The sequence below is a fragment of the Aspergillus brasiliensis genome (genome assembly GCF_001889945.1).
Source record: "Aspergillus brasiliensis CBS 101740 unplaced genomic scaffold ASPBRscaffold_12, whole genome shotgun sequence".
In the NCBI taxonomy this organism is placed as follows: Eukaryota; Fungi; Ascomycota; class Eurotiomycetes; order Eurotiales; family Aspergillaceae; genus Aspergillus; species Aspergillus brasiliensis.
This window is the reverse complement of record NW_027137453.1, coordinates 802074-829515: the sequence shown is the minus strand read 5'-3', so window position 1 is coordinate 829515 and position 27442 is coordinate 802074. Positions and strand designations below refer to the sequence as shown.

The 27442-nt window shown below is 53.0% G+C and overlaps 10 protein-coding genes across 10 annotated transcripts; 6 read left to right on the top strand and 4 right to left on the bottom strand.

Annotated features, from left to right (window-relative positions):
• Positions 1-435: 435 nt before the first annotated feature.
• Positions 436-2157, top strand: ASPBRDRAFT_33255 (damage-control phosphatase ARMT1 family protein; the record flags this gene model as incomplete). Its single annotated transcript, XM_067623100.1, has 6 exons — positions 436-457; positions 517-587; positions 651-781; positions 843-955; positions 1008-1861; positions 1927-2157. The coding sequence occupies 6 exons, from the start codon at positions 436-438 to the stop codon at positions 2155-2157; spliced, it is 1422 nt and encodes a 473-aa protein (XP_067475917.1).
• A 403-nt stretch (positions 2158-2560) lies between these two features.
• Positions 2561-3890, bottom strand: ASPBRDRAFT_199095 (uncharacterized protein; the record flags this gene model as incomplete). The annotated part of the gene is made up of 2 exons (XM_067621286.1): positions 2561-3297; positions 3359-3890. The coding sequence occupies 2 exons, from the start codon at positions 3888-3890 to the stop codon at positions 2561-2563; spliced, it is 1269 nt and encodes a 422-aa protein (XP_067475916.1).
• A 3800-nt stretch (positions 3891-7690) lies between these two features.
• On the top strand, positions 7691-12748 carry cpcC (putative protein kinase (Gcn2); the record flags this gene model as incomplete). Its single annotated transcript, XM_067621285.1, has 6 exons — positions 7691-7918; positions 7976-10021; positions 10078-10407; positions 10458-11891; positions 11943-12387; positions 12441-12748. 6 exons carry the CDS (start codon positions 7691-7693, stop codon positions 12746-12748), a joined length of 4791 nt encoding a protein of 1596 aa, XP_067475915.1.
• An 82-nt stretch (positions 12749-12830) lies between these two features.
• cwc2 (active spliceosome conformation promoter CWC2) lies at positions 12831-14386 on the bottom strand. Its single transcript, XM_067622831.1, has one exon. The coding sequence runs from the start codon at positions 14213-14215 to the stop codon at positions 12974-12976; it is 1242 nt and encodes a 413-aa protein (XP_067475914.1). The 5' UTR covers positions 14216-14386; the 3' UTR covers positions 12831-12973.
• Positions 14387-16327, top strand: ASPBRDRAFT_308828 (putative GTP binding protein (Gtp1)). Its single transcript, XM_067622827.1, has 10 exons — positions 14387-14585; positions 14663-14691; positions 14753-14767; positions 14830-14854; positions 14933-15251; positions 15313-15422; positions 15472-15617; positions 15673-15730; positions 15786-15950; positions 16016-16327. Exons 1-10 carry the CDS (start codon positions 14557-14559, stop codon positions 16221-16223), a joined length of 1104 nt encoding a protein of 367 aa, XP_067475913.1. The 5' UTR covers positions 14387-14556; the 3' UTR covers positions 16224-16327.
• An 872-nt stretch (positions 16328-17199) lies between these two features.
• ASPBRDRAFT_132810 (uncharacterized protein) lies at positions 17200-18948 on the top strand (the record flags this gene model as incomplete). The annotated part of the gene is made up of 1 exon (XM_067618476.1): positions 17200-18948. One exon carries the CDS (start codon positions 17200-17202, stop codon positions 18946-18948), a length of 1749 nt encoding a protein of 582 aa, XP_067475912.1.
• Positions 18949-19431: 483 nt separating this feature from the next.
• cpa1 (carbamoyl-phosphate synthase (glutamine-hydrolyzing) CPA1) lies at positions 19432-21357 on the bottom strand (the record flags this gene model as incomplete). The annotated part of the gene is made up of 3 exons (XM_067623097.1): positions 19432-20772; positions 21045-21103; positions 21318-21357. The coding sequence occupies 3 exons, from the start codon at positions 21355-21357 to the stop codon at positions 19432-19434; spliced, it is 1440 nt and encodes a 479-aa protein (XP_067475911.1).
• An 826-nt stretch (positions 21358-22183) lies between these two features.
• Positions 22184-23070, top strand: ASPBRDRAFT_199088 (uncharacterized protein; the record flags this gene model as incomplete). Its single annotated transcript, XM_067621284.1, has 2 exons — positions 22184-22760; positions 22829-23070. 2 exons carry the CDS (start codon positions 22184-22186, stop codon positions 23068-23070), a joined length of 819 nt encoding a protein of 272 aa, XP_067475910.1.
• Positions 23071-23676: 606 nt separating this feature from the next.
• Positions 23677-25416, top strand: ASPBRDRAFT_33246 (putative C6 transcription factor; the record flags this gene model as incomplete). The annotated part of the gene is made up of 1 exon (XM_067623096.1): positions 23677-25416. The coding sequence occupies one exon, from the start codon at positions 23677-23679 to the stop codon at positions 25414-25416; it is 1740 nt and encodes a 579-aa protein (XP_067475909.1).
• Positions 25417-25468: 52 nt separating this feature from the next.
• ASPBRDRAFT_68184 (uncharacterized protein) lies at positions 25469-27404 on the bottom strand (the record flags this gene model as incomplete). The annotated part of the gene is made up of 4 exons (XM_067628991.1): positions 27054-27404; positions 26775-26978; positions 26324-26705; positions 25469-26256 (listed from the first exon to the last, which is right to left on the bottom strand). The coding sequence occupies exons 1-4, from the start codon at positions 27204-27206 to the stop codon at positions 25469-25471; spliced, it is 1527 nt and encodes a 508-aa protein (XP_067475908.1). The 5' UTR covers positions 27207-27404.
• Between the last annotated feature and the right edge of the window lie 38 nt (positions 27405-27442).

Genomic DNA, 27442 nt, shown 5'->3' with positions numbered 1-27442 from the left:
GCGGAATATCTATCTATCTATCTATCTATCTATCTATCTATCTATCTTGCTACTTCATGTTGTCTTCTCTCCTCCTAATTGTATGTCTTTGCTGTTGAGTTGTCCCGCATGTGCAGGTCTGGCGGCGTTGGATTGGCTGTCGGGCAGGGATTTCTGGACGAATTGCTTCTTGTCGTGTATCGTGTCTTCCAGTCGGAGTTCCGTGTCCATTAAATAAATAGAAGATCCCACTGCCATTGCATGGGGAGATACCAATTGGATGAGTGCTGGAAGTGTGTCGGTGCAGAGAATCCCGACCGCAGGGACCCCGCGATTCCCAACCGACGATTCTCGCTCTTCCTCCATCTTGGCTCGGACTCTTTCTTCTCTCTTCCTTCTTCTCTTCTCTGTGTCATTTATATTCATTTAATCATATAATCCAAATCCTCACTCACCATGGAATACGATCCCAAGACCCGTGAGTGACCTCTGTCCTTTTTCCCTACAGCCAAACTAACCCCGCCTTCCCCTCCGCAGCGCAGTATCTCACCTCCGACAAGTCCAGCTTCGCCTCGGTCTCCGCCCACGAACGCTGGCCCGTCATCTTGGTATGCGACATGCGATCCCAAAGATTTACAGTATATCCCTCGACTAATACTCCCCTCGTATAGACTGGCGCGATTGATGATCTGCACCGCAGCGTTGCCGATGTAACCGACGAGGAGAAGCGCCAGGAAGGAAAAGCGATCATTGGGGACCTCGCAGCGTTCAAATATGAGCTGCAACACAACAGGCAGTTGACGTGAGGATCATCCCCCGGCCATCATTTAGATAAGCAAAGCAGGCATTGACTCCCTCTACAGCCCTCTCCCCGACGACGGCCAGCCCGACATCGCGGTGTACAACCAGGAGTTGGAGCAGCGGGGAAACCCTTCATGGCACGACGTCGCATGGCTCTACTCGGAATGCTACCTCTGTGCGTGCAATTGGCATCCTCTCATACTGGAATCCCATCTGACATCGACCAGACAGACGCCTGAGCACCTTCTTCTCCCTCTCCAAGCACTGGAAGGGCTATGACGTGTTCGCCCGCCAGAAGATGTCCACCTTCAAGTCGTCCCGTCCCGCCGTCCTCGAACTCGCCGCACGATACAAGGAGCTGGCCGAGGAAGCACGCAAGGGCACGGATGGCAAAACCCCGGAGCAGATCGAGCAATCCGACCGTATCCTCTTCTCCGAGATGTGCGAGATCTGCCTCTGGGGCAACGCCACCGACCTCTCCCTCCTCACCTCCCTTACCTACGAAGACATCCAGAAGCTCCAGGGTTCGGAAGCCCGCAAGGCCTCGGAGAAGAACATCCTCGTCAACGACCTCGACGCTTCCTTCGACGTCCTGCGCAAGGCCCGCCGTGAGCGGAAGAACGAGGAGCGCCGTGTCGACATTGTCCTCGACAACTCCGGCTTCGAGCTCTTCGTTGACCTCATCCTCGCCGGCTACCTCCTCTCCGCCGACCTCGCAACCACCGTCGTCCTCCACCCCAAGCAGATCCCCTGGTTCGTCTCGGACGTCACTCCCCCCGACTTCGCCGCCCTCATCGACGCCCTCTCCGACCCGCAGGGCTTCTACACGGCCCCGGACGACTCGGGCAAGACCTTCGACCCCCTCTCGGAGAAGGAAGTCTCCGAAGTGAAATTCCTCTTCGACCACTGGAGCCACCTCCACCAGGAAGGAAAACTGATCATCCGCCCGCACACCTTCTGGACCACCCCAGGAAGCTACTGGCGCATGCCCTATGTAGCCCCGGAGCTGTTCAACGACCTGAAGGAGAGCGAATTGGTCTTGTTCAAGGGTGACTTGAACTACCGCAAGTTGACGAACGATGTGCGTTCTCTTCCCTATCCAGAGTTGTTCTTAACTTTTGATCTAACATGATATAATCTGTATAGGCTGCCTGGGATCCTACCACCCCCTTCACAGAAGCCATTGGCCCTCTGGGCCCGAAATCCGGTGTTCGCGTAATGGCCTTCCGCACCTGCAAGGCCGATGTCGTGGTTGGTTTGCCAGCCGGTGTGGATGAAGAGCTCCGCCAGTTGCCTAATGGTGGAGGTGACGAGGCGCGCAAGTGGGCGTGGAGTGGGAAGTGGGCTGTTGTGTCGTTTTGCGATGGGAAGGCTTAGGTATAGATAGTAGATATTATATTAGATGATAAACGATAGATATGGATTGGTAGATGCCAGGAAGATAACTGATGCTGGAATACAATACAGCGAACGAACGATGGACTTGTAGTAGTAGTATGTTCAATTGACTTACTGCAGCTGCTAAGTTATATACATATAGCAGCTACTGTATATCTATAGTGCACCCTAGTACTACCTACTAGCACCACCGCATTCCAATCCCATTGGACCCCATACTAATAAATCAACCGATCTTTGTATAGTCCAGAAGCCTCTATGAAGGATATCTATATTGAAAAAAACATCATAGCTAAATATCTAAGAGCTCATGCCAACAGCCTTTTGCAATCTCCGCCACTCAGGCAATCCCCATTGTTGCATCCACTTACAATCAACAACTTCATCGATCGTCGCCCGTTTGCTCGGTTCCAGAACCAACATCATCTTTATCATGCCACGAAAAGCCATCTCCTCCTCCACCGTCAAATCCATGTCTTTCCCGTGGTTCTCTTATGTATTCGTCGAACCGCACATCCCAGTCTCGATGGGTATTCCCATACCACCGACGAAGGTTGTCCTTCACATTCTTACGGCCATCTTCATCAAACCAATTGCTTCTTTCCTTCCACTCATTCCACCACCGATCAGGAAGTTTCCCAAGCATCTCGACATGCTCTATTGTAACCTCGTCTTGTGTGACTGGAAATGACTCAAATGGAGGTCTACATCCAAAAATATCCCAAATAGTACAGGCCAATGTCCAGATATCAGCCGGAAAGGAGAGAGGTTCATCACGTAGATTTGGATGTCCTCCTGCATCGGTAATAAAGCGGGATTCTGGCGGTGCAAGCAAGAGAGGCGTATGGCAAGTGTACTGTTTTGCTTCTTGAGGGTCGAAAGATTCCCCAAAATCTGCTATCGTGATCAGGGCATCCTCTAGGGTCACCTTATCACCATCGATCCCTAACCATATCGGGATGACAAGCTCATGGGGAACTCCAGGGTCAAGCGGAGAGCCGTCCTCTCGGACAACGAGCTCTTTCGCTGGTTCGTCAATCCCTCTCGCACGTAGCTGCTCATGAGTCATGTTTCTCGTGTCTGGTGGTAATTGAAGAAGGATATTTCCGGGGTGAAGGTCTGTCGGTGTATATCTTAGTCAAGAATGAATCGTATTGGATCTGATTTTAACATTACCTACCCCCATGAACAATCCCCTGAGAATGTATGAACTGCACCCCAAGAACAAGCTGTGTAGCAATAGCACGCGCCGGCGAAAGATGAAGAAGTCGATGATACGGATACTCTTTCACCTCGTTGATATTGAGTCTTGCAACGTCAGTCACTAAGCACCGATGTGTACCATTTGGTCCCGAAATGGTGAAGGAATCAAGGAGGTTCTGGACCATAGTCTTCCCAGGCAGGTTACTAGATTCAGCCTTCGCCAATCGCAAAAGTATCTCCATTTCGTGAGTACTAGTTCTTCGGTCGACTGACTCGGTCGTTGAGATCTTGAGAGCAACGAGGCGATGGTCTTTACCTGTAGTATCCTCTGCTAACCAAGTTGTGGCAGAGCGACCGAAGCCGAGTTTGTGGGCGATTTTGTATCTATCAGAGCAAAATTCATCACCGAGCATGACAGGGTGATAGCCTCCAGGGACATAGTAATCTAGGCGCTCGACTTCCTCCACATATTTATACTTCACTCTGCTGGGCTTCATACGAGTCGCCATGCTTCTTCTCTTGTTGATGTAGATATGTGAAATAGGCTGCTGCTGTCTCGGTTTCTGTCGATAGCACAGCACCACGGGCATGAATGGCCTGATTCTCATTATTTGGGGAAGGGTGTAGCTGGTACAGTTGGACATGACTTGGTAGTTGGATAATACGATTGTGAACCGGTGGATGCTTGTCTATCGGATGGGCTTGGTCGGCTCCCTTGAGATAAGCCACAAAGGGGTGTGGTCACGTTAACGTATTTATAGTCAATCAGGTGCCCTATTTAAAAGTTAATTAAAGGAACAAGAATCAGAATTGACAACTTGGGTTCTGTTGAGTGGTAAACACATTGCACGCGAGATGGAAAGGGCCAGTTCGAACACAGTGTCGGTTGGATGGTGTTGTTCTTATGCCGCCTCAGGTCCTTGGCCAGATGCCCATCAAACAAACCACTAGCAGTCAAGTTACTTGGTTAGCCTAGAATGACAAATTCAACTAAAAAGTTTGATATACGCCAGAATAGATACTAAGTGCGAGGGGAAATAAGACTATAAATTACGTACGATCAACGAGGTAGAGCTAGAGCTAAGTAGTGATTGACAGTGACAGTGATATCCACATCAACAGAGGAAAGAAAGCAGGTATCAGACCAGACCAGACCAGACCATAAAATCACCAGACCACCAGAGCAAACAAAAGACAGATCAGATCAGACAACAAGGAGAGGTATTCCCATCATCACAACACAAAGGGAAAGTGAGTACAAGCATCAAAGCTATCCGTGACAAGAGAAGGACAACCGTTCCATTTCACTCCGTACCGTTTCCAACCGACATATAAAGGAAAGGAAATTAAGATATAGGTTCAAGAACCGATAATGGTTGGTTCGTATAAGCGCGCATATTCTCTTTTCCCTTTCGGGTTTCCTCTTTCCGTTGCTTGAGACGTGCTTGGGCCTGTATTTTACGGTCCATGGGGATGGAGTCTCGGGGCACGACGGCCGCGAGGCTTTGACGGCGCTTGGCGCGGTCGAGGACATGCGAGTCAGGGAGGGCTGTGACTGCGTCGAGGCTGTATTTGGAGGGAGAGCGGCGCGTGCGGGGACGGCCGTGGTGGCTGTCGTCAAGGTTGTTGGCGAGGTGATGGGCGAGGGAGGTCATGGTCGTGTTTGTCGGGGCGTAGAGACTGCGGTAGGTGTTTGTGTTGTTGGATTTTTGTTTGGGACGCGAGCGAGTGGTGGGTGGATGGTGGTGATGATGAGGGTAGTCGGGCGGAGAGGAGGGCGGGATGTTGGCTGGTTCTTCGTCATCGTGGTTATCGTTGTTGTAGCGGGATTTGGGAGGCTTGAGTGATTCGCTAAGGTAGGCGAGTTGGTCTTCGTCGGTGATGCCCATGGCTTTCATGGCTCGTTTGAGGTCGAGGTCGCCGGCGGCGGTGCTGTATCGGGATGGGTAGGAGCGGCGTTCTTTGGCACGCGGGCTCGGACTGGGTGGCTCGTCAATGTCCGCGGTGTTGTCGTCTTCGGGGTCTTTATGAGGACTGTTGTGCCCGAAATCGAAGACATGGACACCGGTGTAGTTCTTGCGAGGGCTCTCGGTGTGGCGCGCTCGAACCTGGGTGTGTGGGAGGCTTTCGATCGCGGTGAGCTTGATCTTGAGCTGGTCAATCTGCTCCTGCATGCGACGGCGTTCTTCGTTGAAGGACTCTTTGAGGTCCTCCTCGTGATCGCGGTGCTGCTGGGAAGCGTTCTTTAACCGCTCACGGTACTCCTGGATGCGCGTTTCCAATTTGGCCTCGCGCTGCTTCAGCTTCGCCTCCTTCTCTTTACGGCGTCCTTCGTATTTGCTCATCTCCTGCTTCACCCGGGCTAGGGTTTGTTTGAGCGACGCGTTCTCTTTCTGCAGCTCGCAGGCTTTCTGTTCAGAGCTGCGCGCGAGATCTTGCAGTTTAGTGAAGTCGGACTGCTGAAGCTTCATATCCTCGATCTTAGTCTTCGCTTCGTCCAGGGCCTGCTGGGTTTTGCGGAGCTCTTCCGTAGCCTTCTCTGAAGAATTTTCGGATTCGGATTGCTCAGCGATATCATCGACTTCATTTCCCACAACACCGTGCCGTTCCAGCAGTTTGCGTAGTGAGTTGACGCGGTGCTTGTACTGCAGAGCCAAGGCGGTCTGCTTGGTGAGGTCTTGCACCAGTTTCTCCTTGTCGGCACTGGCGCTCTCCCCAACCATAGTTGATGCGAGTTGGGTAACATGACGCTCCATCTCAGAGACCTTGATCTCCTCCTCCCTCAGCTTATCGGCTAGTCGCGACGCTTCTTCATCTTTTTTCTTGGCATAAGTTTTGGCGGCAGAGCGGTACTGGATGAGCTTCTTGATTTCCCACGTGGTTTTCGTCCGGTAACTATCGAATTCAGCTTTCCAGTATTTCCCCGACTGCGACCGTGGCTCGTTCAAGTTGATGGTATCGTCGTTGTCATCTTCCGTTGGCGATGGTCTGGACCCCTCCGATGAGGGGTTGGGCTCGAGGTCCTGTGACGAAAAGAGCCCCGTGCCCTTGGATTTCTCTCGCGAATCCATCAGGGCTTGCGTCAGTTTGCTGCGAGGTTTGAACTTTCCGTCCGATAAGTTGGCCGACCACTGGCTGGAGAAGTTGTTGGAGGAAGAGGAGGTGGGGGTTTTGTTAGGTTTCGTGAACGGGTCTTCCCGCTTGCGTTCGTTATCGACGACACTCTCGCCAAACGACACGGTCTTGCGACGGTTGGATGCGGTTCCGGGTGTTACGAGGATACTTTTGGTAGGCGAGGCCATCGCGTTCACTGCCAGGTCCAGGTCGGCTTTGGAGGCCTTGAAAGCATCCCCTGTGTTTCCACTGGATGGTTTCAATGAGATGTGATCATTCAGGAGCTGATTGGTCGATGGATTCTTCGTCTTCACAGCAGCAGTAGTAGTAGTAGTAGTAGTGGTAGTACGGTGGGTGGACTCGTCGTCATCGGCACCTGGAGTACCAAACAAGGCGCTCTTGAAAGCGCGGATCGCAAACACGGGAGCGGGCGTCTCGGGTGGCTCTCCGGCCCTTGAGTTGTCTATGGGGATAAACAAGTTAGAAAAACAAGTCAGCGCGCGATGACCGCGGGCGGGAAACGGGGTCAGATGAATTGGAAGGCCATTATTGGGCCGTATGTGGTGGGTGGTGGAGGGAAGGGCGCGCGCGCACGCAGCAGCAGCAGGGCGGGCAGCAAGCCATACTAACTACTACTGGCGACCAGCAGAAAGTACTGAGGGAAACACACGCACCTGCGACCTGGTCTTCCTGCCCAGTGATCCACCCCAGCATCGCGTCTGCAGGGGACAAGGTATCCGGCGATTCAAATTATGGGACTGGACGAGACACGCATGGCACCAGCGAGACCATTGGGGGGCCAGAGGATTGACGTGGAACGCTGTGCTTTGTTTACGGCGATGATGCGCCAAGTCACGAGCTGCCCGCCCCAAAGGCGGTGGGCGGAAAAACGACGGGGCGGCGTTGGGATTGGGTGTTCATATACTCGCTGTCGGGTTACCGCTCTTTTCCTCTCTTCCCGTCTTTCTACTGCGAGATAGACTTCTCCCCCTCCCTCTGTCTAACAACCCATTCTCTCTCTGAATATACTTCCACACTTTTCCCTTTCTTTTCTTTCCTTTCTTCCAGATATGTTCTCTACTGAGCTATAGAGGGCTGCAGCTTCGGCTGCATCTTTGTCACTAATTTCCCGTGGCAAAGGCTAATCTCGATCACGGTGCATCCACTATTCTCACCGCCCGACCAGCGCCCCGCTATGCCTCACAAACAGAAGAAGAATTTCAGCAATGCCCCGAAGCACGGCTCTCCCCGAGCGGAGAAGAAGCAGCAGCAGCAGCAGCTCCGTCCAGACTCGCCGTCTGTCTCGCCGCCGGTAGTTGCCCCCACCAATTACCAGGAGATCCACCAGAATGAAGTCGAAGCATTGCGCTCCATCTACGGTGATGACTTTGAGGAAGTGCAGCACAGGCGTTCTGCCTGGCAGGTATGTGTTTGTCGCATTGGTGTCACTCAATTCATGACTGACCAAGAAGCTCTATAGCAATCGTCCGAGGTCTCGTTCAAGCTTCATCTGCGAGCCTCTTCCAATCCTGACGTCCATCTGGTATTGCTGGTCGAGCTGCCCACTACCTATCCCAAGACCTACCCCAACCTATCCCTGGAAAACTTAGACGATCTCCGGAAAGGCGCTCGATCGAGAATTCAGGATATTATACAAAATAAGCCGAAGACGCTTCTAGGGTCTGAAATGATATACGAATTAGCGGTGTCCATTCAAGACGTCTTGGAAGATGTGGCTGAAGCTCAAGCTCAAGACAAGGATCTTCCGAGCTTGGAGGAGGAGCGAATGGAACAAGAAGCCGCCGCAAACCAGCGAGCGGAGCTGGAGCGACAAGAGGAGATCCGGAAACAGGAGGCAGCCACAGCAGAGGAAGAGCGTGCCCTCCAGCAGCTCTTGGAGGACAAGGTCCGAGAGCGGGCTAAGGCACGACTGTCCCGACGTAAAAGTCGCACTCCTGGACTGGATGCGAACGGGGACACTGATGCTGTGGAGAACATTCTGGGTGCGATCACCTTCGACCCTCCGTTGGTTATGACGGACACGGACCAGGCCACCCTGGTCTTCCGCGCGGTGTACGGCAAATCGCTTCTCCGGATCGGACCGGGAAAGGAGACGTATACCGTGAGACCGGTGGTCTCCGACAACCGGTCCCATGCGCCTCTACTGGTTTTGAGAGAGATATCCCTGGATGAGAAGGGGTTCGAGCCCCTCGAGTTCCGCGAGAAGATGCGGTCCAGTGAGGACAGGCTGGAAGGCTTGAAGAAACTACGGCATCCGAACCTGGTGGATTTTGTCGGGTTCAAAATAACCCGACCCTTGAGCATGCATGATACTCAGGACAGCATCTGGACGGTCTATGCTCTCTTGGAGTATTCAAACAAGGGAACGCTAGCCGAGTTCTTGGATATAGTGGGAACAGTCCCCGTGGAAGTGCTCCGCAGCTGGACGATCCAGCTGCTGGAAGCCCTGGAGTTTTACCACCGTAGTGGATTTGTCCATGGCAATATTCATTGTGGTCGCATCCTGTTGTTCCGAACTCGTACTGGTGGGACCATTGTGAAATTGCGGGCTGGCATTGAAGAGGCCCTTCCTGATTCACCTGCCAGCAAGCGGTTACTCACAACGTCAAAATCGCCATTCTGGATGCCCCCCGAGTTAACCCACGGGACTGCACCGCTGACCATGAAGACAGACGTCTGGGACCTGGGTATTGTCTTTCTCCAGATGGGATTCGGAATGGATGTGCTGCAGCGTTATACGTCAGCAAATGCATTGATGGGCACGCTCGGCCTATCGACCGCTCTGCAGGATCTCCTGCATGAGTTCTTCAGGCCCGACCCGAAAAAGCGGCCGACCGCATTCCAACTGCAGCCTTCAGAGTTCTTCCGTGTCGACACTCCACTGATTGCTCGCACAAGTGCGTCAAATTCAATCTCCTTGCCGAGGCGTCCACGGCTCGACTCTATGAACGGCTTGCCTGCCTTCTCACGGTACAATCAAGATTTTGATGAAGCTGGGCGATTAGGGAAAGGAGGTTTTGGTCAGGTGGTAAAGGCAAGGAATAAGCTCGATGGTCGCTTTTACGCGGTCAAAAAGATTACTCAGAAGTCTACCGCGGCCCTGAAAGACACACTGTCGGAGATTATGCTCCTGTCCCGGCTTAATCATCCTTACGTAGTACGTTATTATACTGCGTGGATTGAGGAGGATTATGATTACGTAGACGAGGAAGCCATCTCTTCCACGGAGAGTGACGTCTTTGCTAGTCGGGACACGCATGCCTATGATTATAGTACCGGCGGGCTTGACTTTATCAGCTCGAGCGGCTATCCTAAGATTGAGTTTGGCTCCGACAGTGAGGAGGATAATGATGGGACTCTGTCTAACGGAGATAAGGGCGACACGCCCTCGACGTATGAGACAGAGAGCGCCACGGGCAAGGAGCTTAGTCGGGTACGGTCAGGATCCCAGGGCAGGCCCGTGCTTACGACGCTCTTTATTCAGATGGAGTATTGCGAGAAACATGTGAGTATTTCGTGATTGTGTCTAAACATTAACGCAGCTGGTGCTGACTTGCACAGACTCTTCGTGATTTAATAAGGAATGGTCTATACGATGATGTTGACCGGTCCTGGCGTTTGTTCCGGCAGATCCTGGACGGACTGAGCCATATCCACGGCCATGGCATTATTCATCGGGATCTCAAGCCAGACAATATCTTTATCGATGTGGCAAACAATCCCCGTATTGGAGACTTTGGTCTTGCCACGAGTGGTCAATTCACGACAGCCGTGCGCTCTTCCACCACTGCTGATTTTGAAGGCAACTTTACTCGCAGCCTGGGCACGACGTACTATGTTGCTCCAGAGATGAAGTCTGGCTTCACGGGCAACTACAATGAAAAAGTCGATGTAAGTGTAACCCAACTACATTAAGCGAGAGAAGTCTAACGTGAGCATAGATGTATTCTCTAGGTGTGATTTTCTTTGAAATGTGCCATGCCTTATCTACCGGCATGGAGCGCGACCAAACCCTGCGGGCTATACGCGAACCGACCCATACCCTGCCGTCTACCTTTCAGTATTCAGACAAGGTAGTCCAGGGTAGGATCATCAATTCATTGCTGAGCCATAACCCAAGCGAGCGTCCCTCAGCCTCGGATCTTCTCCGTAGTGGAAAGATTCCTCTGCAGGTTGAAGAAGAAACATTCAGGCGCGCGATCATGCATCTACTCTCTGATCCAAACTCGCCCGACTACAAGAAGATTCTATCCGGCATCTTCTCCCAATCACCAAAGAAGTTTGAAGACATCGCCTGGGATATGGACTCTCGCGGTACACCGGGCGCCACCGAGTTACTGATTCAAGGCCTCGTCAAAGAAAAGCTGACGTCGATCTTCCGCCGCCACGGTGCTGTTGAAACCCAGAGGCAGATGCTGTTCCCCAGATCTCAGCACTATAATAACGGCGCTGTGAGATTGCTAGACTCCTCTGGCAACTTACTTCAATTGCCCTTTGATCTGACCCTGCCCAATGCGCGTGCTATACCACGACAAGATCCTTCATTGGAGAAGACATACGCTTTTGGAACTGTCTACAGAGAACTGCCTCATGGTGGCGAGCCCCGAACTCATAAGGAGGTAGACTTCGATATTGTGTCTCACAACACTTTGGATCTGGCTTTGAAAGAAGCCGAAGTGATCAAGGTGCTCGATGAGATTATCGAAGAATTTCCGCCCCTGAGGTCTTCCCCTATGTGCTTTGTCATCAACCATTCAGACTTGCTTCAAATCATTATGGAGTTCTGCCGAATCACGCCGTCTCAGATCCCTCGTGTCAAGGAGGTCATCAGCAAGTTGAACGTAGGGAAATGGACGATGCAGAAGATCCGAAGTGAGCTTCGCTCTCCTGCTATCGGTGTTGCATCGACCTCGCTGGATGACCTGGCACGGTTTGACTTCAGAGACTCTCCAAAGAAGGTTCAAAAAGAACTGCGGGCTATCATGCAGGGTACGATATTTGCTGAGCGATTGGCACCCATCTTTGCTCGCATCAATCTACTCGTGGCGTATCTGCAGAACTTCGATGTCAAGCGGAAGGTTTACATGAACCCTCTCGGAAGTCTCAACGACAAGTTCTTCCGAGGCAGCATTCTCTTCCAGTGTGTCTTTGACAGCAAGCGGCGCGATGTGTTCGCGGCTGGCGGACGGTATGATTACCTGGTCCAAGAGTTCCGTCCCAAGGTCTTGGCGAGTCGTTCTCAAACTCATGCTGTGGGATTCAACCTGAGCTGGGATCGACTCAGCTCGGCAATGCTGGAGTACCTTGGAACTCCTGCTAAGACTCCAGCGAAGGGGTTTGATATGGAGACTGGGGCTTTCTGGAAGACACGTAGGGTAAGTCGGGTGCGCACCATCGAGTAACTGAGATATACTAACTGCTGGCAGTGTGATGTGCTTGTTGCAAGTTTCGATCAGACAGTGTTGCGTACCCTGGGCATCAAAATCGTCCAGGAACTGTGGCTGAATGATGTCAGTGCAGAGTTGGCTGTGGATGCCTCTTCGCTAGAAGAGCTCCTGAATAAGTATAGGGATGACAGCCATGGCTGGATTGTCATTGCAAAGCAAGATAGTCAGGAGAGAGGTTTCAAGGTCAAAAGTCTCTCCCCAAGGGAAGAGTTCGATATCCGGGGCTCCGAACTCGTTCCTTGGCTGCGGAACGAGATACGTGCGCGCTACCAGCGAGAGGGCGCGGCAGATTCTCTACGGCAGTCTCGTCTGCCCAGCCAGGCAGACCCAGGGCCTTCGTTCAATGAGCGATTCAGTGATGTCCGCATTCTTGTACCCCAGCACCGGAGCAAGAAGTCCAACCGCAGGAATATTGTTGAGACAGGTATGCTTAAGCTGTCCCCTTGATATCATAAGGATCCCGCTAACTTTCTCCAGCACTATTCCGATCCCGCGAGGTGGTCGAGGATGCCCTGAACGGACCAGTTGCTGCCATAGATACCCGCGATGAGTTGCTAGAAGCCATCCGGAACACTCGTCTCTCAGATCCTGAAAGCTGGCGCGCAGTCATCCAAAACGCGCCCCTGACGGAACGAAAATACCTCACGCAAGTCCACGAATTACTACTAGACCTAGCTACCGAGAGTCGTGTAGATGGGATGGAGAGTTTCAGCAATGCGTTCATATACAATTACCGCACAGGGTCATGCATATACTATGATCTTGGAAGTGCAACCGACAGGTGAATTAACGTGTGATGTTATGTGTGATGTGTCTCTTATTTGTATCTGCTGTTGATTGAATCTCCTCTTCGAAATATACCCACATTTATGCCATGCAAACAAGCGTTGAAATTAGCCATTCCATAGAAGCCACATAATGAAATGAAATCCAGTCAAGTCAAGCACATTTTCAGGTATCTCTGCTATAGTACACGTAAGAATGCATGCAACGAATATCAACCAATCAAATCACTCGCTATCATCGTCACTCCCGTACGCCACCAGAGGGCCAGCAGCTTTAGGCGCCTGCTGCGTCGTGACACTACCCCCTGCTAGGCCCTTCAAAGCCGCAACAGTAGAGCTGGAGAAGATCCCTCCCGCCTCCGACTCTTGCGGAGCAGCAGCGGTAGCAGTCTCGGATGCACCCTCAATCATCAAAGGCTGCTCCGGAGCCTCCAACTGCGCAATGGCATTCGCATCCTCCAACTCCTTCGTACGCGAGAACCACACCTCATCCGGCGGCTCATACCCCTGCAGCCCATAACTCCCCTCAATCTTCTTCCTCTTCTTGGCCTCAGGATCCCTGCCCTCCAGCTCGGCCACAAACTCCGCCGGCAACGCCCTCCTAACCGCCTCAGCAGCCTGCTCCTCCAAGCGTCTAGCCTCCCTCTTCTGCGCCAACGGATTCGGATCAACCGTAGCCCACCTAACATTCAGAATCTCATTATGATCCAAACTCTGATGCGCCATAGCCTCCTTCGCAAACTGCGCATTCGCCTCATTCGTATACGTCACAAACGCAACGCCCCTAGAGGTGAGCACGCGAACCCGATCAATCTGTCCCCATTCCTGGAAATTCCTCGCCACCACCTCCTCAATCGAATCCGTCACATGAATCCGACCCACATACAGCGTGCGGTTCTGTCTCATGAACGACCCCACACCGCCCATATCATCCCGATAATCACTGAACTTGTCCCGCCCAAAGCAATCCACGTTCGGGTTGAATATGTCATGCAGTGTCGGTAACCGGTGCAGGTACTCGCACTCCGCGCCGCGCGGACATATCCCGCGCGCGAAGAACAGGCAGAAATACGAGCCGGGGACTTTGTCTGCCCGTGTGTAGCCGCTGTCGCGCGCGATGTTGCATCGTGATGGCGCTGCCGTCTTGCTTAGGTAGGAGTTCTCGCGGTCGCCGCCGCTCCATTTGTTGTACCAGATGTTGAAGATCGTGCCGACTTGCGGTGGGGGCTCCGATTTGATCGTTGCTGGGTCGACTTGTGGACGTGCTGGGCGGCGCTTGCGTCGGATTATCTTTTTGGTCTTCTTTTGCGGTTCGAGCGCGTTGTCGCCGGTGGTTGTTAGGGCGGTTGATTCTGTGGTTTCGGGCTGGTCTTGGTCTTGGTCTTGTTCTTGTTGCTGTTGTTGGTCTTCGACAACCGCCTCCGTTGGAGGGGTTACTGTTTCAGTTGGAGGTGTTGCTTCAGCCATGGCTGCTGTGATGTTGAGAGGATTGGGTGATGATGTGAGTTGAAGGGAAGGATAGAATGAATGTTGATGTTTGAAGTCGGCAAGTTCGAAGATTCCGCCGGAGGTGGCAATTACGTAAGCGGGGTGGGTGCTTGGCGCGGCGGACGATTTTGAGGACGATTTCCCCAGACCAGAGCTGCTCGTGCTTTTGCGCTGCGATCACGTCGATTTTCGAGGAGCTATCTCGCTCGTTTGATAGATACTTGAGAGACTTCGCTTGCTGCGGAATCTAGCTTTAGCTGTCTGGTTGTGTCGTTTGTTGTATCTGGGAAATCGAGTCCGCGGGGCTCTCAACCGGCAAGATGGTGAACATTACGGAAAAGATCAAGGAGTATGTTGTCCATATTGCAGGTCTGCTGCTGCTGCCTGTGGAATATATCTTGCTCACGCTTTGTTCTCGCTCTTTAGGATCGAAGATGAGATGCGCAGGACGCAGAGTAAGTGTTCCGATCGCCATATCAAGGTCTTGATAGCCCCGCCATGCTAACTGATGCACAGAGAACAAGGCCACAGGTGCGATTTGATGCTCTGGTCAGTTTTGACTCAGTAGAAGACTAACGTACTCTTGACTTTAGAGTACCATCTTGGTCTACTGAAGGGGTAAGTAGAGAGCTCATGCCCCTCATCTTCATGTTTACCCCGCCATGCGGAACCAGCACTAACTAAATGCTATCACAGAAAGCTTGCTCGCCTACGAGCCCAGCTGCTGGAGCCAACGGGTGGCTCTGGTGGTGGTGGTGCTGGTTTCGATGTGAGCAAAAGTGGTGATGCGCGTGTAGCTCTCGTCGGTTTCCCCTCCGTTGGTAAATCTACCTTCCTGAGCAAGATCACCAAGACGAAGAGTGAGACGGCTGCGTATGCTTTCACTACTCTCACTGCCATTCCTGGTGTGCTTGAGTATGGTGGCGCAGAGATCCAAATTCTTGATCTTCCTGGTATCATTGAGGGTGCGTCTGAGGGTAAGGGACGTGGAAGACAGGTCATTTCGGCTGCTAAGGTTTGTTCCATGCTTGCCTCTGGAGGATTGTGCTTTGTTCGGGGCTAAAATTTCTGTTTAGACGAGTGATCTTATTCTGATGGTGTTGGATGCTACGAAACGTGCAGAGCAACGAGCGCTGTTGGAAGCGGAATTGGACGCTGTAGGCATTAGACTGAACAAGGAGCCTCCGTGAGTATACCAGGACTTGATTACTTGTATATCTGGCTGACTGGCATAGGAACATCTACCTTAAGCAGAAGAAGGCGGGTGGCATGAAGATCACCTTCCAGACGCCGCCTAAGTACCTTGATGAGAAGATCATCTACAATGTTCTCCGCGATTACAAAATGCTCAACTGCGAAGTGTTGGTTCGTGATGAATATGGTATGTACAGTGCCTCAGTGCCCATATGAGCTTCATAGCTGACGTATTAATCTAGCCACGATTGACGACTTCATTGATGTGATCATGAAGGATCACCGTAAATACATCAGATGGTAAGACCTTACCCGTTATCATCAGCAATGCATCACTCATCTAATCTGAATACAGTCTCTACGTCTACAACAAGATTGACGGCGTCAGTCTGGACTTCCTCGACCAACTAGCCCGCGAACCGTACACAGCCGTCATGAGTTGTGAATTGGACCTGGGCGTGGAAGACGTCGTGGATCGCATTTGGAAAGAACTCCGTCTGATCCGGATCTACACGAAACGGTTTGTCCCACTCAATTTTCATGCAGCTGTTGTCGATGAGTGGGTGATTGCTAACGATGCTACAGGAAAGGCGAGGAACCCGATTTCTCCGAGGCACTGATCTGCCGCAGCAACTCGACCATCGAAGATGTGTGCGACAACATCCACCGCACATTGAAGGAGACATTCAAGTATGCGATGGTATGGGGCGCGAGTGCACGCCATATCCCACAGCGGGTGGGTTTGGGACATGTGGTATCGGATGAAGATGTGGTGTCGATTGTTGCTAAATGAAGCGGGAAAATAGTTCATGCATTTACACTTTAGTCCAGCAACGGTGTCCTGTTCTGCGAATATCCTACCGGAGTAGATACTAGACATGGCGTATGCTCTGCAGATCTCATTTTGAGTCCGCTGAGCCCACCGGAATTCCCGCGGAGACGAAGTGGAGTGTCAATGGTGATTGGGATTCTTCATCAATCTCCAGTGTTCGGGATCCACCTTAGCAGGGAATGTAGGAACTAGGAAGATAGTCTAGATAGATGAAGGATACACGCGTCAGGGAATTAAGTAGCGACTCTGCCAAAGCTTAAACTGCAAACAGTAGGATTTAACTTCCTCATTGGGCTTGGAGTCACCCACTTTTCTCGGGCTTAACACTTCCCAACCGGATAAAGCAACTTCCTCTTCATCTTCCTCCAACTCCATCATCCCTCTGTCTCTGTCTGCACTCCTCTCTTGCTCTCATTCTTCATATTGTCAGTTCTTTCGCTCTCTTTGCCTTCAAAGAGCATCATTCATGAGCGTCTTCCCTGTTGGCTGTATCCAGCATCTTCGGGGTATGCAAAGCACTACCGGTCGACGTCCTCACCCATCCCGTTAACCCCGAGCTAATCGGTCCACAGATGACACGAACGGTGCCTGACGATCTATGACGCGGGTTAGTTGCTAAGCACTTCACTATCGAATGCAGGGGACGCGTACATCTTCTCTGTTGGCCAATGGCTCGTCGTGTCTTCCCACCGTCCACCGATGTCCGTGGTGGGTCGACGATGCTTGCCCTCCTTAATGTAGATACAACAATTGCATGGTTCTGGGTGGAATACCTATGGCGATGATAGCAGGGACACAGAGCAGGCAGCGACCATTCTCGAGTTCTTGAATGATATAAAATCACTCTACTGCAAGCTGAATCTGCTGAGAGAGTCCACCTTTGCAAGCATATTCTTTCCTCGGATTGAGATTCCCTCTTTCCAGCCACTCTCTTGCAATGCGCTCCAAGATGAGCCTTCTGGCCGGCGCGGCCACACTATCCCTCTCACAGGCCACCAGCCTGGCGGATGTCTGCACATCCTCCTATGCTCGTTCTGTGGCTCCCAGCAGCCCCCTCATGGGTATCACCGTGGACACCACCTCCGTGACCGCCAACCCGGTCTACAACTACAGCTCTGCCTCCACGGCCTTCTGGCCTGCTTCCACCTTCGACTTCTGTAACGTCACCCTGGCATACACCCACGACGGGCTCGACGACCAAGTCTTGCTGCAGTTCTGGCTCCCGGCCCCGGCCGACTTCAAGAACCGCTGGCTCTCCACCGGCGGTTTCGGCTATGCCATCAACGGCGACAGCGCTGACCTGCCTGGCGGTGTCATGTATGGTGCGGCCTCCGGTCAGACCGACGGTGGTTTCGGTGGCTTCTCTACCGAATTCGATGCCGTTTTCCTGAAGGCCAACGGCACCATCGACCGCCAGGCCCTCTACATGTTTGGCTACCAAGCCCACTACGAACTGAGCGCTGTCGGCAAGGCCTTCACCAAGAACTTCTTCAACCTCGGCAGCTCTAAGCTCTACTCCTACTACCAAGGCTGCTCCGAAGGTGGCCGCGAGGGCTGGTCCCAAGTCCAGCGCTTCGGCGATGAATGGGACGGCGCTGTCATCGGCGCCCCTGCCATCCGATATGGCCAGCAGCAGCCAAACCACCTCTACCCCGGCCTTGTCGAATACACCATGGGCTACTACCCCCCACCCTGCGAGCTCGAGAAGATCAACAACCTGACCATCGCCGCCTGCGACGCCCTCGACGGCAAAAAGGACGGCGTCGTGGCCCGCACTGATCTCTGCAAGCTGCACTTCAACATCAACACCACCATCGGCGCCCCCTACTACTGCGCCGCCGAAACCACTACCACTGTACTCAAGAAACGCCTCTCAACCAGCAACACCACCCCGGCCCAAAACGGCACCGTTACCAAAGAAGGCGCCGCCGTTGCCGCCAAGATCCTCGACGGCCTAAAGACCCTCGACGGTAAGCGCGCCTACATCTGGTACCAACCCAGCGCAACCTTCGACGACGCCGAAACACAATACAACTCCGAAACCGACTCCTGGGAGTTAGACATCACCTCCCTCGGCGGCGAATGGGTCGCCAAATTCCTCGAACTCTACGACGTCGACAACCTCTCCACCCTCGACAACGTCACCTACGACACCATGAAGAACTGGATGATCGAAGGCTGGCAACGCTACGAAGATGTCCTGCAAACCACCTGGCCCGACCTAACCCCGTTCCACTCCAACGGCGGCAAGATCATCCATGTCCACGGTGAATCCGATCCCAGCATCCCCACTGGCTCCTCAGTGCATTACCACGAATCTGTCCGCAAGCAGATGTACAGCTCCCTCTCCTTCAACGAGTCCTCGGACGCCTTGAACGACTGGAACCGGCTGTACCTTGTCCCTGGCGCTGCACACTGCTCATACAGCACGGACCAGCCGAACGGCGGCTGGCCGCAGAGCACTCTGCCTACGTTGATCGAGTGGGTCGAAAACGGCCAGAAGCCGGATAGGTTGAATGCGACGGTCCAGGAGGGCGAGAATTATGGACAGCATCAGGAACTGTGTGTTTGGCCGCTGAGGCCTTACTACGTCAATAATGGGACGGAGTTGACGTGTGTCTTTGATGAGGAGTCGTACCAGACTTGGGTGTATGATTTTGATGCTTATGATCTGCCGTTGTATTAGGTAGGTATGATTATCAGAGGAGTGGTAGTTGGTTAGGTGGATGGATTGATCAGCTAAGATTTGCTTTAGATGATGTATATATACTGTGTATGTATTTATGGGATTGTGTGTAGAGTGCAACTAGTACTACTGAACTTCATGTATTTTTAAGGGGGTATTTCCGGTACTAGTACTCAGGGTGGATGAGGGGTCGTAATAGTACATGGGCATTGCCTCAGGCACAAGGAACCTTTAGTATATGTGAATCATGAGCAGGGCAGGATACGCTACTCATGCTGATTGGTACATGGGACAAACCAATCATTTTATTGGCTTTGTGGCTATGGTCTACATTACTCTCAAAGTACGAGAATAGATGTATGTGAAGTGATAATATATTCCTAAACCGAAATGTACCCTAACTTAAACCGAAAAACATGTACAACCAAAGATATAATCCGACCTAAACCCAAACCGAAACTCCAGTTCCAAATGACATTCCTTTTAAGCGGCAGCGGCGGCAGCAGCAGCGGCGGCAGCCACGTTCTGCATGCCAATGGTAGGCTGGACGCCCACACGCTCCTTAGCCAAGAGATCAACCAAGAGAGGGCTGGGGGCAGTGTTCCGGTTGGGGTGGAATGCCAGCTGGTTGTTCTTGTACTTGACGACGCTGTCCAGGTAGATGTCGAAGAGGTAAGAGGAGTCCAGAGGACCGCCCTTGGCCTCAGGGTGGAACTGGGTACTGAAGATGGGACGAGACTTGTGGATCATACCCTCGTTGCTAGCATCGTTCAGGTTGACGAAGTAGGGCTTCCAGTCGGAAGGCAGGGTGGAGGCATCCACGGCGTATCCGTGGTTCTGGCTGGTGATATGGCAGCGGCCAGTAGTGGTGTCCAGAGCCGGGATGTTGTGGGCACGGTTACCATACTTGAGCTTGATGGTACGAGCACCATTGGCCAGAGCCAGGAGCTGGTGACCCAGACAGATACCGAAGATGGGCACCTGGGAGGTCTCCATCAGGCGACGGAGGTGGTAGACGGTGTCCTGGCAGTGAGTCGGGTCACCGGGGCCGTTGGAAATGAAGACACCATCGAAGTGGTGAGCGACCTTGTGGATGGGGTAGTCGAAGGGGAACACAGTGATACTGGCTCCACGGCTGACCAAGCTGCGCAGGATGTTCTCCTTGACACCGCAATCGATCACAGCGACGTGGCACTGGGGGTCGGCGGCGCTGACGTGGAAAGGAGCCTTGGTGCTGACCTGACGGACCAGGTGGATCTGCTCAGGGTCGACGAAGGCCTCATCCTGGTCCGCGTCGTACTCCTCACCGACGGTGATACGAGCGAGGGAAGAACCCTGCTCACGGAGGTAAGTGACAATGGCACGAGTGTCGACGCCGGAGATGGCGGGCACACCCTCACGGGCACACCATTCACCGAGAGACTCGACGGCAGTCCAGTGGCTGTACTGCTCAGCCACATCGGCCACGACAACACCAGCGGCCTGGAGGTTGGGGGACTCAAAGTACTTGAGCAGACCGTGCTGGTCCCTCTCGGCGGAGGGGACACCGTAGTTACCGATCAGAGGCTGGGTGAAGACCAGGATCTGACCACGGTAGGAGGGGTCGGTCAAGGACTCGGGGTATCCGACCAGGGAAGTGGTGAAAACGGCTTCACCCGAAATGTTGGAGCGGGCTCCAAAGGACTTCCCATGGAAGATGGGGCCATCTCGGATCGTGAAAGTGGCACGTTCAGTGGCAGGACGTCCCTGACGGACGGTAGCCATGAAGCGGGACTGGATAGAAGCGTTCACGGAAGTGAAGGCAGGGGCCCTGGCGGGCATGGCCTTGAACACACGAGCAAACATTGTGATATGTGGATTTATTGTGGGCGAGAGATGAAAACGGCGGGTTGTGTGAAGTGGATTCAGAAGTTTCCGGAAGCTTTCCAGAGGTGATCCGAGATGTAGTCCTGTAGAGAACATGTTAGTATACGTTCATTGCAATTCAATTCCATGATGGGGATGGCCATGGCGAGTGACGGTAGTGGCGGGGAGGGGGGAATGCGGAGTATCCATGGGAACCCATAGTATAAGGTATAAGATAAGAGACAACGTACCTGAGAAGTGAAGACGGAAGGTGCCAAACGCATAAGCGCGACTGTGCTGTTACCAGTCACTAAGGATTGGTATACAAGATGAATTGAGATGGAAGGGGTGTCTAATTAGTTAGACATGGAAGTGAGCTGGATGATTCGTTGGGGACGGAGTAATCTGGGATACGGAGAGAGAAAGAAAGAAAGGGAGAGAAAGAGAGGGAGAGACCAAGAGATTAAAAAAGAAGGGAAAATGTGTGCCGGCCCGGTCGGGTGGCACGTGCCGCACGCACTCACCGACTTTGGGTGCCCGTCCGGCCAATCGGAGGGCGGCCATTGCGGCTGTCCGCTATCGGGGAGGCCAACTTTGGCAGGATTTTATTCATTCCGTTGACTCACTCGCCCGCCGATACTCGCGCCCTTCACTTGATGGATCCATTCTTTCTTCAATAATGAACCCCAGTTCCTCTAAACGGGACGGATTCGTCTAGCTCAACAACAGGAACAGCTGCCCAGCCATCCATGGGTGCCCACAAACAGGGGGCGGGTTCTCCCTCTGCTGCCATTGAGCACTCGCCATGACTCACTATTGATGTAAGGCTCTCCACTTGGTGGGTTTGGTGGTTCTGATAACCCCAAAGTGTGGCAGATCTTGGTGACTAACTTTTACATAACGGATAGCTTCATTCTCTCTTTCGGGCATATTCTTGACTAATATAAATAGTCTAACCCCAGACAAATAATATAGGAATGATCTGGGGTCATTGGAGCTCACGGTATACAACCACGACTGCTGGAGGGTAGATGGTGAATGGTATATAACCTCCAAGCTGGCACCGAGAGTTACACGGCTGGTCAGCACAATGAAGATGTTCACTACTCAACGACCAATTGACCCGTCGCATTGCTCAGACACATCCTGGAACAATGTGCAACTGTAACCATTGGAGCCAATGAGCTGCAGACAGCCTAGTCAGGGTTACCACAGCAGATACAATGCAGCACCGGCTCTTTTCCTGCATCATACGTACCCGGCAGATTATACTCTCGGAGACTTGATCAGACCATACATAATAGCATCAATAGAATCATATATTACACTGACGCCATGCGTCAAAACCATAAACACCTAATCTACATGGTATATCTAGCATAGCACATCAATGCACCTCCTCATCTTCATCTTCCTTTCAGCCCTCACACTTACTCTCACCCTCCCCTATCCCAACCACAATATCAACATCAACAATGACCAAACTCTCCTCTCCCCCTCTTCTCCTACACATTCTCAGCCATTAGACGACCCCCACTGCAACGGCACCGGCCTCATCGACCCCAATGATCCAAACCAAGACCACCAACCCTGCACCGGCGATGGCCTAATCCCCCCATTGCCCGCAGACCCCCCTCGAGAGGGCTTCCACTTCGAGAATCCCTCGACAAACTGCACCTATGTCTCGCAGCCCCACATTTGGGACTCGTTCAAGATCCTGGAAACGGACATGACGAAGCTCTTCACGCTCATCCACAAGAACGTCAGCTTTACCGTTGTAGGACATCACCCGATTGCGGGACACTATAACGATCTACTACACTTCTATGTGAATGCGTTGAGGAGAGTCAGTGTGCTGTTTATGGATCATGCCGATAAGTTCGAGATCCATCCGGTCGCGATTATTGGGGGATGTGAGAGCGCTTGGTCGGTGCAGGAGGTGAATTTCAAGGGGGTTATGAATTCTGGTATACCTTTCCCCTTTCTTTAGTACATTGTTTGTTCGAAGGGTGAAGTTTACTGATAAGAGGTACAGGAGACCCATTTGATATTATCAATGTGTGGGTGACGAGATGGTATCAGGATCAAATGGTTGAGATACGGACGTATATAGATGCGCCGAAGATTATGGAGGCACTGCACAAGAATGAGATTTGGTGGAATGGGACGTCCGAGAGGGAGAATATGCTGTATATGCCTGGACCAGCGGGGATGCCGGATTTGAAGGAGTTAGAGGGGTATATGGGGTATCCTGATGGGAGGAGATATGAAGATTGAGCTTATCAGTTCATAGTAGTCGAGGTGTTTCGAACATTGAATGTGACTAAAGCCTGTAATATAATAAAGTGAGAGCACATCAGATCTGATACTATATACTTCAAACTGAAAACAGTTTAACATTGAAACACATACAACAGATCCATGATACTACGACTAGACTCATATCCCAACAAGCAACAACAAAATCAGACAAGTAGGACAACACAATTGTTATTCCTCACCTTCAGGTATGCATCCAGCTTACTCTCCGTCCACAACCTCCTCGCCAACTCACCATCCCTCTCAGCTGCCGACTTCCCCACCACCTCAACAGGATCAGTGGAACTGCAGCCTCTAGGCAGCATTAGATAAAGCGAAGAATGATAGACTGGCACTCTATCACTGATGTTGAGAATCTCGCGATAGTTGATCGGTACCGAAGTATACGGAGTTAGAAGATAAGATGTGGATAACTTTTATGCTGCACATAAGCCATGCTGACTCATTCATACATCACATGCTCCGCACTATTATCAACATCAACTGACCGGAATCAACTTCCTGATCTTATTCTACATCAACACTCAGGCCTCTCGGTCATGAACATGGTCTGCCGATGGAGATATGACCGAACACCCTAGGAAGCGTTCCCGTGTTGCCTGCACACTATGCCAATCCCGCAAGCGCAAATGCTCCGGCGACCAGCCATGCACAACATGCGCCCAATTCGGCTCCGATTGCCACTATGACCTCCAGTCGCGCAGAAAGCGCGATGCCAGGCTCTTCCAGCTGCAGTCTGCCGCTCCAGCAGGCTCTGCAGCGGCCACTGATGCAGCGCATCCTCAGCGCCACGAGCCCAAGATCTCTCCGGAGGAGACGGCAGCCCGACTCAGCTCGCTGGATGCCAACTCCGGCGCAGCATTCGCCAGACGACTCGGCCTCAAGGTCGATCCCACCAATGCACCCAAGATGCATCTATTCGCATGGAACGTCGGTGCGCGCCATCTACCACCTCCACCAATGCCACCACCATCCACCCCAAAAGCAGTCCCTATCGTGGACACCATCTCGCAGGACGAGATGCGCGCACTCGTAGCCATCTTCTTTGACAGAGTCGACCCATGCTACCCCTTCATCGACCGCGACAACCTCCTTCGCCAAGTCAGCAGACGCTGGCTTCCACCGACAGCGGACTCCGCTCTCCTCTACGGGCCCTACGACGCCGTCCTCAGCGGCGTCGCAGCATTTGGGTACCTCTTCTCCCGCAGACAAGCCAGCGCAACAGAGCTCCAACTCGCCGAGACAGCCCGACTCATCCTCGAACAAAACATGTTGGCAGACGCCACTCCCACTGTCGACACAGTGACAGCTTGGGTCCTCCGCGTCGCCTACCTCCGCCTAACCTCCACTCCCAACCTAGCCTGGACAGCCAGCTGCACTCTAATGCACCTGATCGAAGCAACAGGCCTGCACCTCGAGCAACCCTCCGACAACGCCATCAACCAGCTCCCCTCACCATGCGATCCGGAACTCCGCCGGCGCCTCTTCGGCATGGCCCGCCACCTCAACGTGTGGATCTCCTTCGAGCTCGCGCGGTCCCGCGTCGTCCTCCACGGCGCAACATCCCTCCCACCCACACCACGCGTTCCAGGCACACTGGAGATCTTCACCCTCCTACCCATGTCCGAAAGCCTAGATCCAAACAAAACGACAGACTCTCCAGACCTAGAATCCGCCCTGCGCAACGTCCTCGACCAAACCCACATCCTACCCCAGTTAATCCTCGTGCAATGTAACCTGATGCTATGCATCTACCGGCGCCTGCGCGCCCTGAACTGCATTATCTCCGGGGACCTGCTGGACCGCGTGCTAGCGCTGTCCGTGAAGGGTCTGCAGGCCGCGAGAGAGATGGTCGCGACGACCTGCCCGTGGCATCAGATCGCGAACGTGCCGTTCCAGGTGGTGTGTACGCTCCTGGCGATCGATAATCGGGCATCGCTGGTGATGTTGGGAGGTGCGATGCGCACGCTGCGCGAGGTGGCTGCGGCGTATGATACGGAGGTGATGCGCGAGGCGTACAGTACGGCGTATTTGTTGATTCTGCTACATCAGCGCCGGAAAGAGGAGGATACGAAGGCGTTGAAGGATGTGCTGAGGTTTAATTCGGGGGCGTCTGCGTCTGCGGAGCAGATTGACATGGGGCAGGAGGTTAATGCTTCTCCTGCTGCTGGTTCTGGTGGTTCTACGGAGCCGCAACATTCGCTGGCTGATTATCCAGGGTTCTCGTGGTTGAGTGATTTGCTGATTGATATACCTAGCTTGGGCAGTTTTGATATGGAGCGGTTTATGTACACTGATGTATAGCTGTGCGGCCGAACTACATTTGGTCAAGGTTGAATGGGGCTGGAGGGGTGGATTACTGCGACTTCTTCTCCTTGTCGCTCTTCTTCTGTCCGGAAGACCGCGCCACACTACCCAGCTTCCACAACACCCACAGCAATCCCAGGACAATCGCTGCCATCGTGCCCAGCTCCACGGTCTTGCTGCTGAAGAATCCGCCCTCCTCTAACCGGAGCACCGGCACATCCAACTCTTCGACATGTCGGGTCTTGTCTCCCTTCGGATGCACCTGGTAAAACATCGTCCGTGGGCCGAACATACCATCCCAATCCAGATTCACGCGATCAAACGGATTCGTGCCCATCTTTGTACCCTCTTCCGCTGTACAAGCCCAGAAAACCACCGGCCACGGCACCCCCGCAGAGCGGTACCCACTCTCCGACGGCCGCAGGTACCGCAGATGCAGAGGCACTGTGACGTTCCACTCTTCCGGCACCTGGCCATCAGGCGGCGTAGCCAGCTCGAGCAGCCAATTCGAGCCCCAGTGCGGAACAAACCAATCCGGGGCCTCCAGGTCCGTCGCGCCGCTCACTGCCCGCAAAGCCACCAAATGATGCGACTCCAGGAACAGCGGATCGTCCGTGCTCAGCTGGTACTTATCGCCGAAGATATACGACGGCAGCGTCAGATACGCGTGCAGCGCACAGGTCGTGTCGTCAGGCGCAGCGGGATACTCCAGCGCAGCGGGGGACAAAGAAATGGTCATCGTCGGATGCGTGCCCGTCGGACGGGGGAAAGAGACGTCGAACGTCGCCTCAGCGGGGAGGACATGGTGTCTGGAGGGGAAGGAGAATAACGTGGGTTCTGAGAAGTTAGCTAGCTGGCCACCTTCTCTTCAACAACGCACAGAAACGAAGGGAAGGAAACATACTCAACTCCCGATCCACCCCCACAACACCCAACAACCCACCAACCTTGATCTCCTCCGCCTCGACTGCCTTCTCCGTACCCAACAGCCCGACCTCCACGCGATCACGATCTTTCCCAGGGGCGCGGATCTCCTCCGTCCACCCCTCCGGAGTAACAGGCTGGCCCCAATACCCGGAGACGACCAGCGCGCGCGACACCGCATCAAAGTCGACATCGATACTATCAGCGGTGTCCCAATCCGCAGCGCACGCAGCACCCTCCCCGCGACAGATATTCTCCGTGATGTATGCGCCAAGGTTATGTTCCGGCAGGGAAGAGTGGAATTGATACGTGGAAGTAGACGCAAATCGCGTAGAGAGGATAGGAGGGGTAGTGAAAGAGTCCTGCATATACCCAGAAAAACAAATTAGCAACACACACACATAACCAGAATGGAACGGTATAACACAGACCTTCAAACCCCTACACTCAATTCCCGCCCCAAACATCCTCCGTAGAAGATGACATACCCCATCCCCCTCCCCATCGGAAAGAGGCGTAACCCCCACCCCCAACCCAGCGGAAACCCTACTCCCAAACGGAGCAACAATAACATAGGGATCCTCACGTGCCCAGCGGATATGTACTTCGTGCAAGCTGCTCAGTAATTCCCGAACCTAGACAGCAAATCCACATCACATGCATTGATTAGCCATATGGATAAGCTAGTAGAAGGAAGGTAATGTACCTACCTCATCATCATGTATCTCCCCCACATCAATGGTAACGCGAACTTCCTTGGCGGCATCTAGATCAGTGATCTTGAGTGATGATGGGGAGAGACTGGCTTGGGTGGAGGTGAATGGGGAGGAGGGGGGTTGGAGGTAGGTTATTCTTGTTTTCATTCTGAATTATCTTTCCGAGGGGTATTGTGCTTAAGTATAGGAATTGATGAGGGGGAAGTCAGGAAGGTTGAAGAGGTGAGACGGATTGGTAGTGAGTGCCAGGGTCGGTTTGCGGAGATAGAGACGGAGCTGGAGCTGTGGTTGAGTGAGGTGTGGTTGTTGTTGACCGCTATCTTATCGATAAGCTAGCCGCTGTTCTTGCTTGGGACGGGCATGTGATATGATAAGCTATGCTG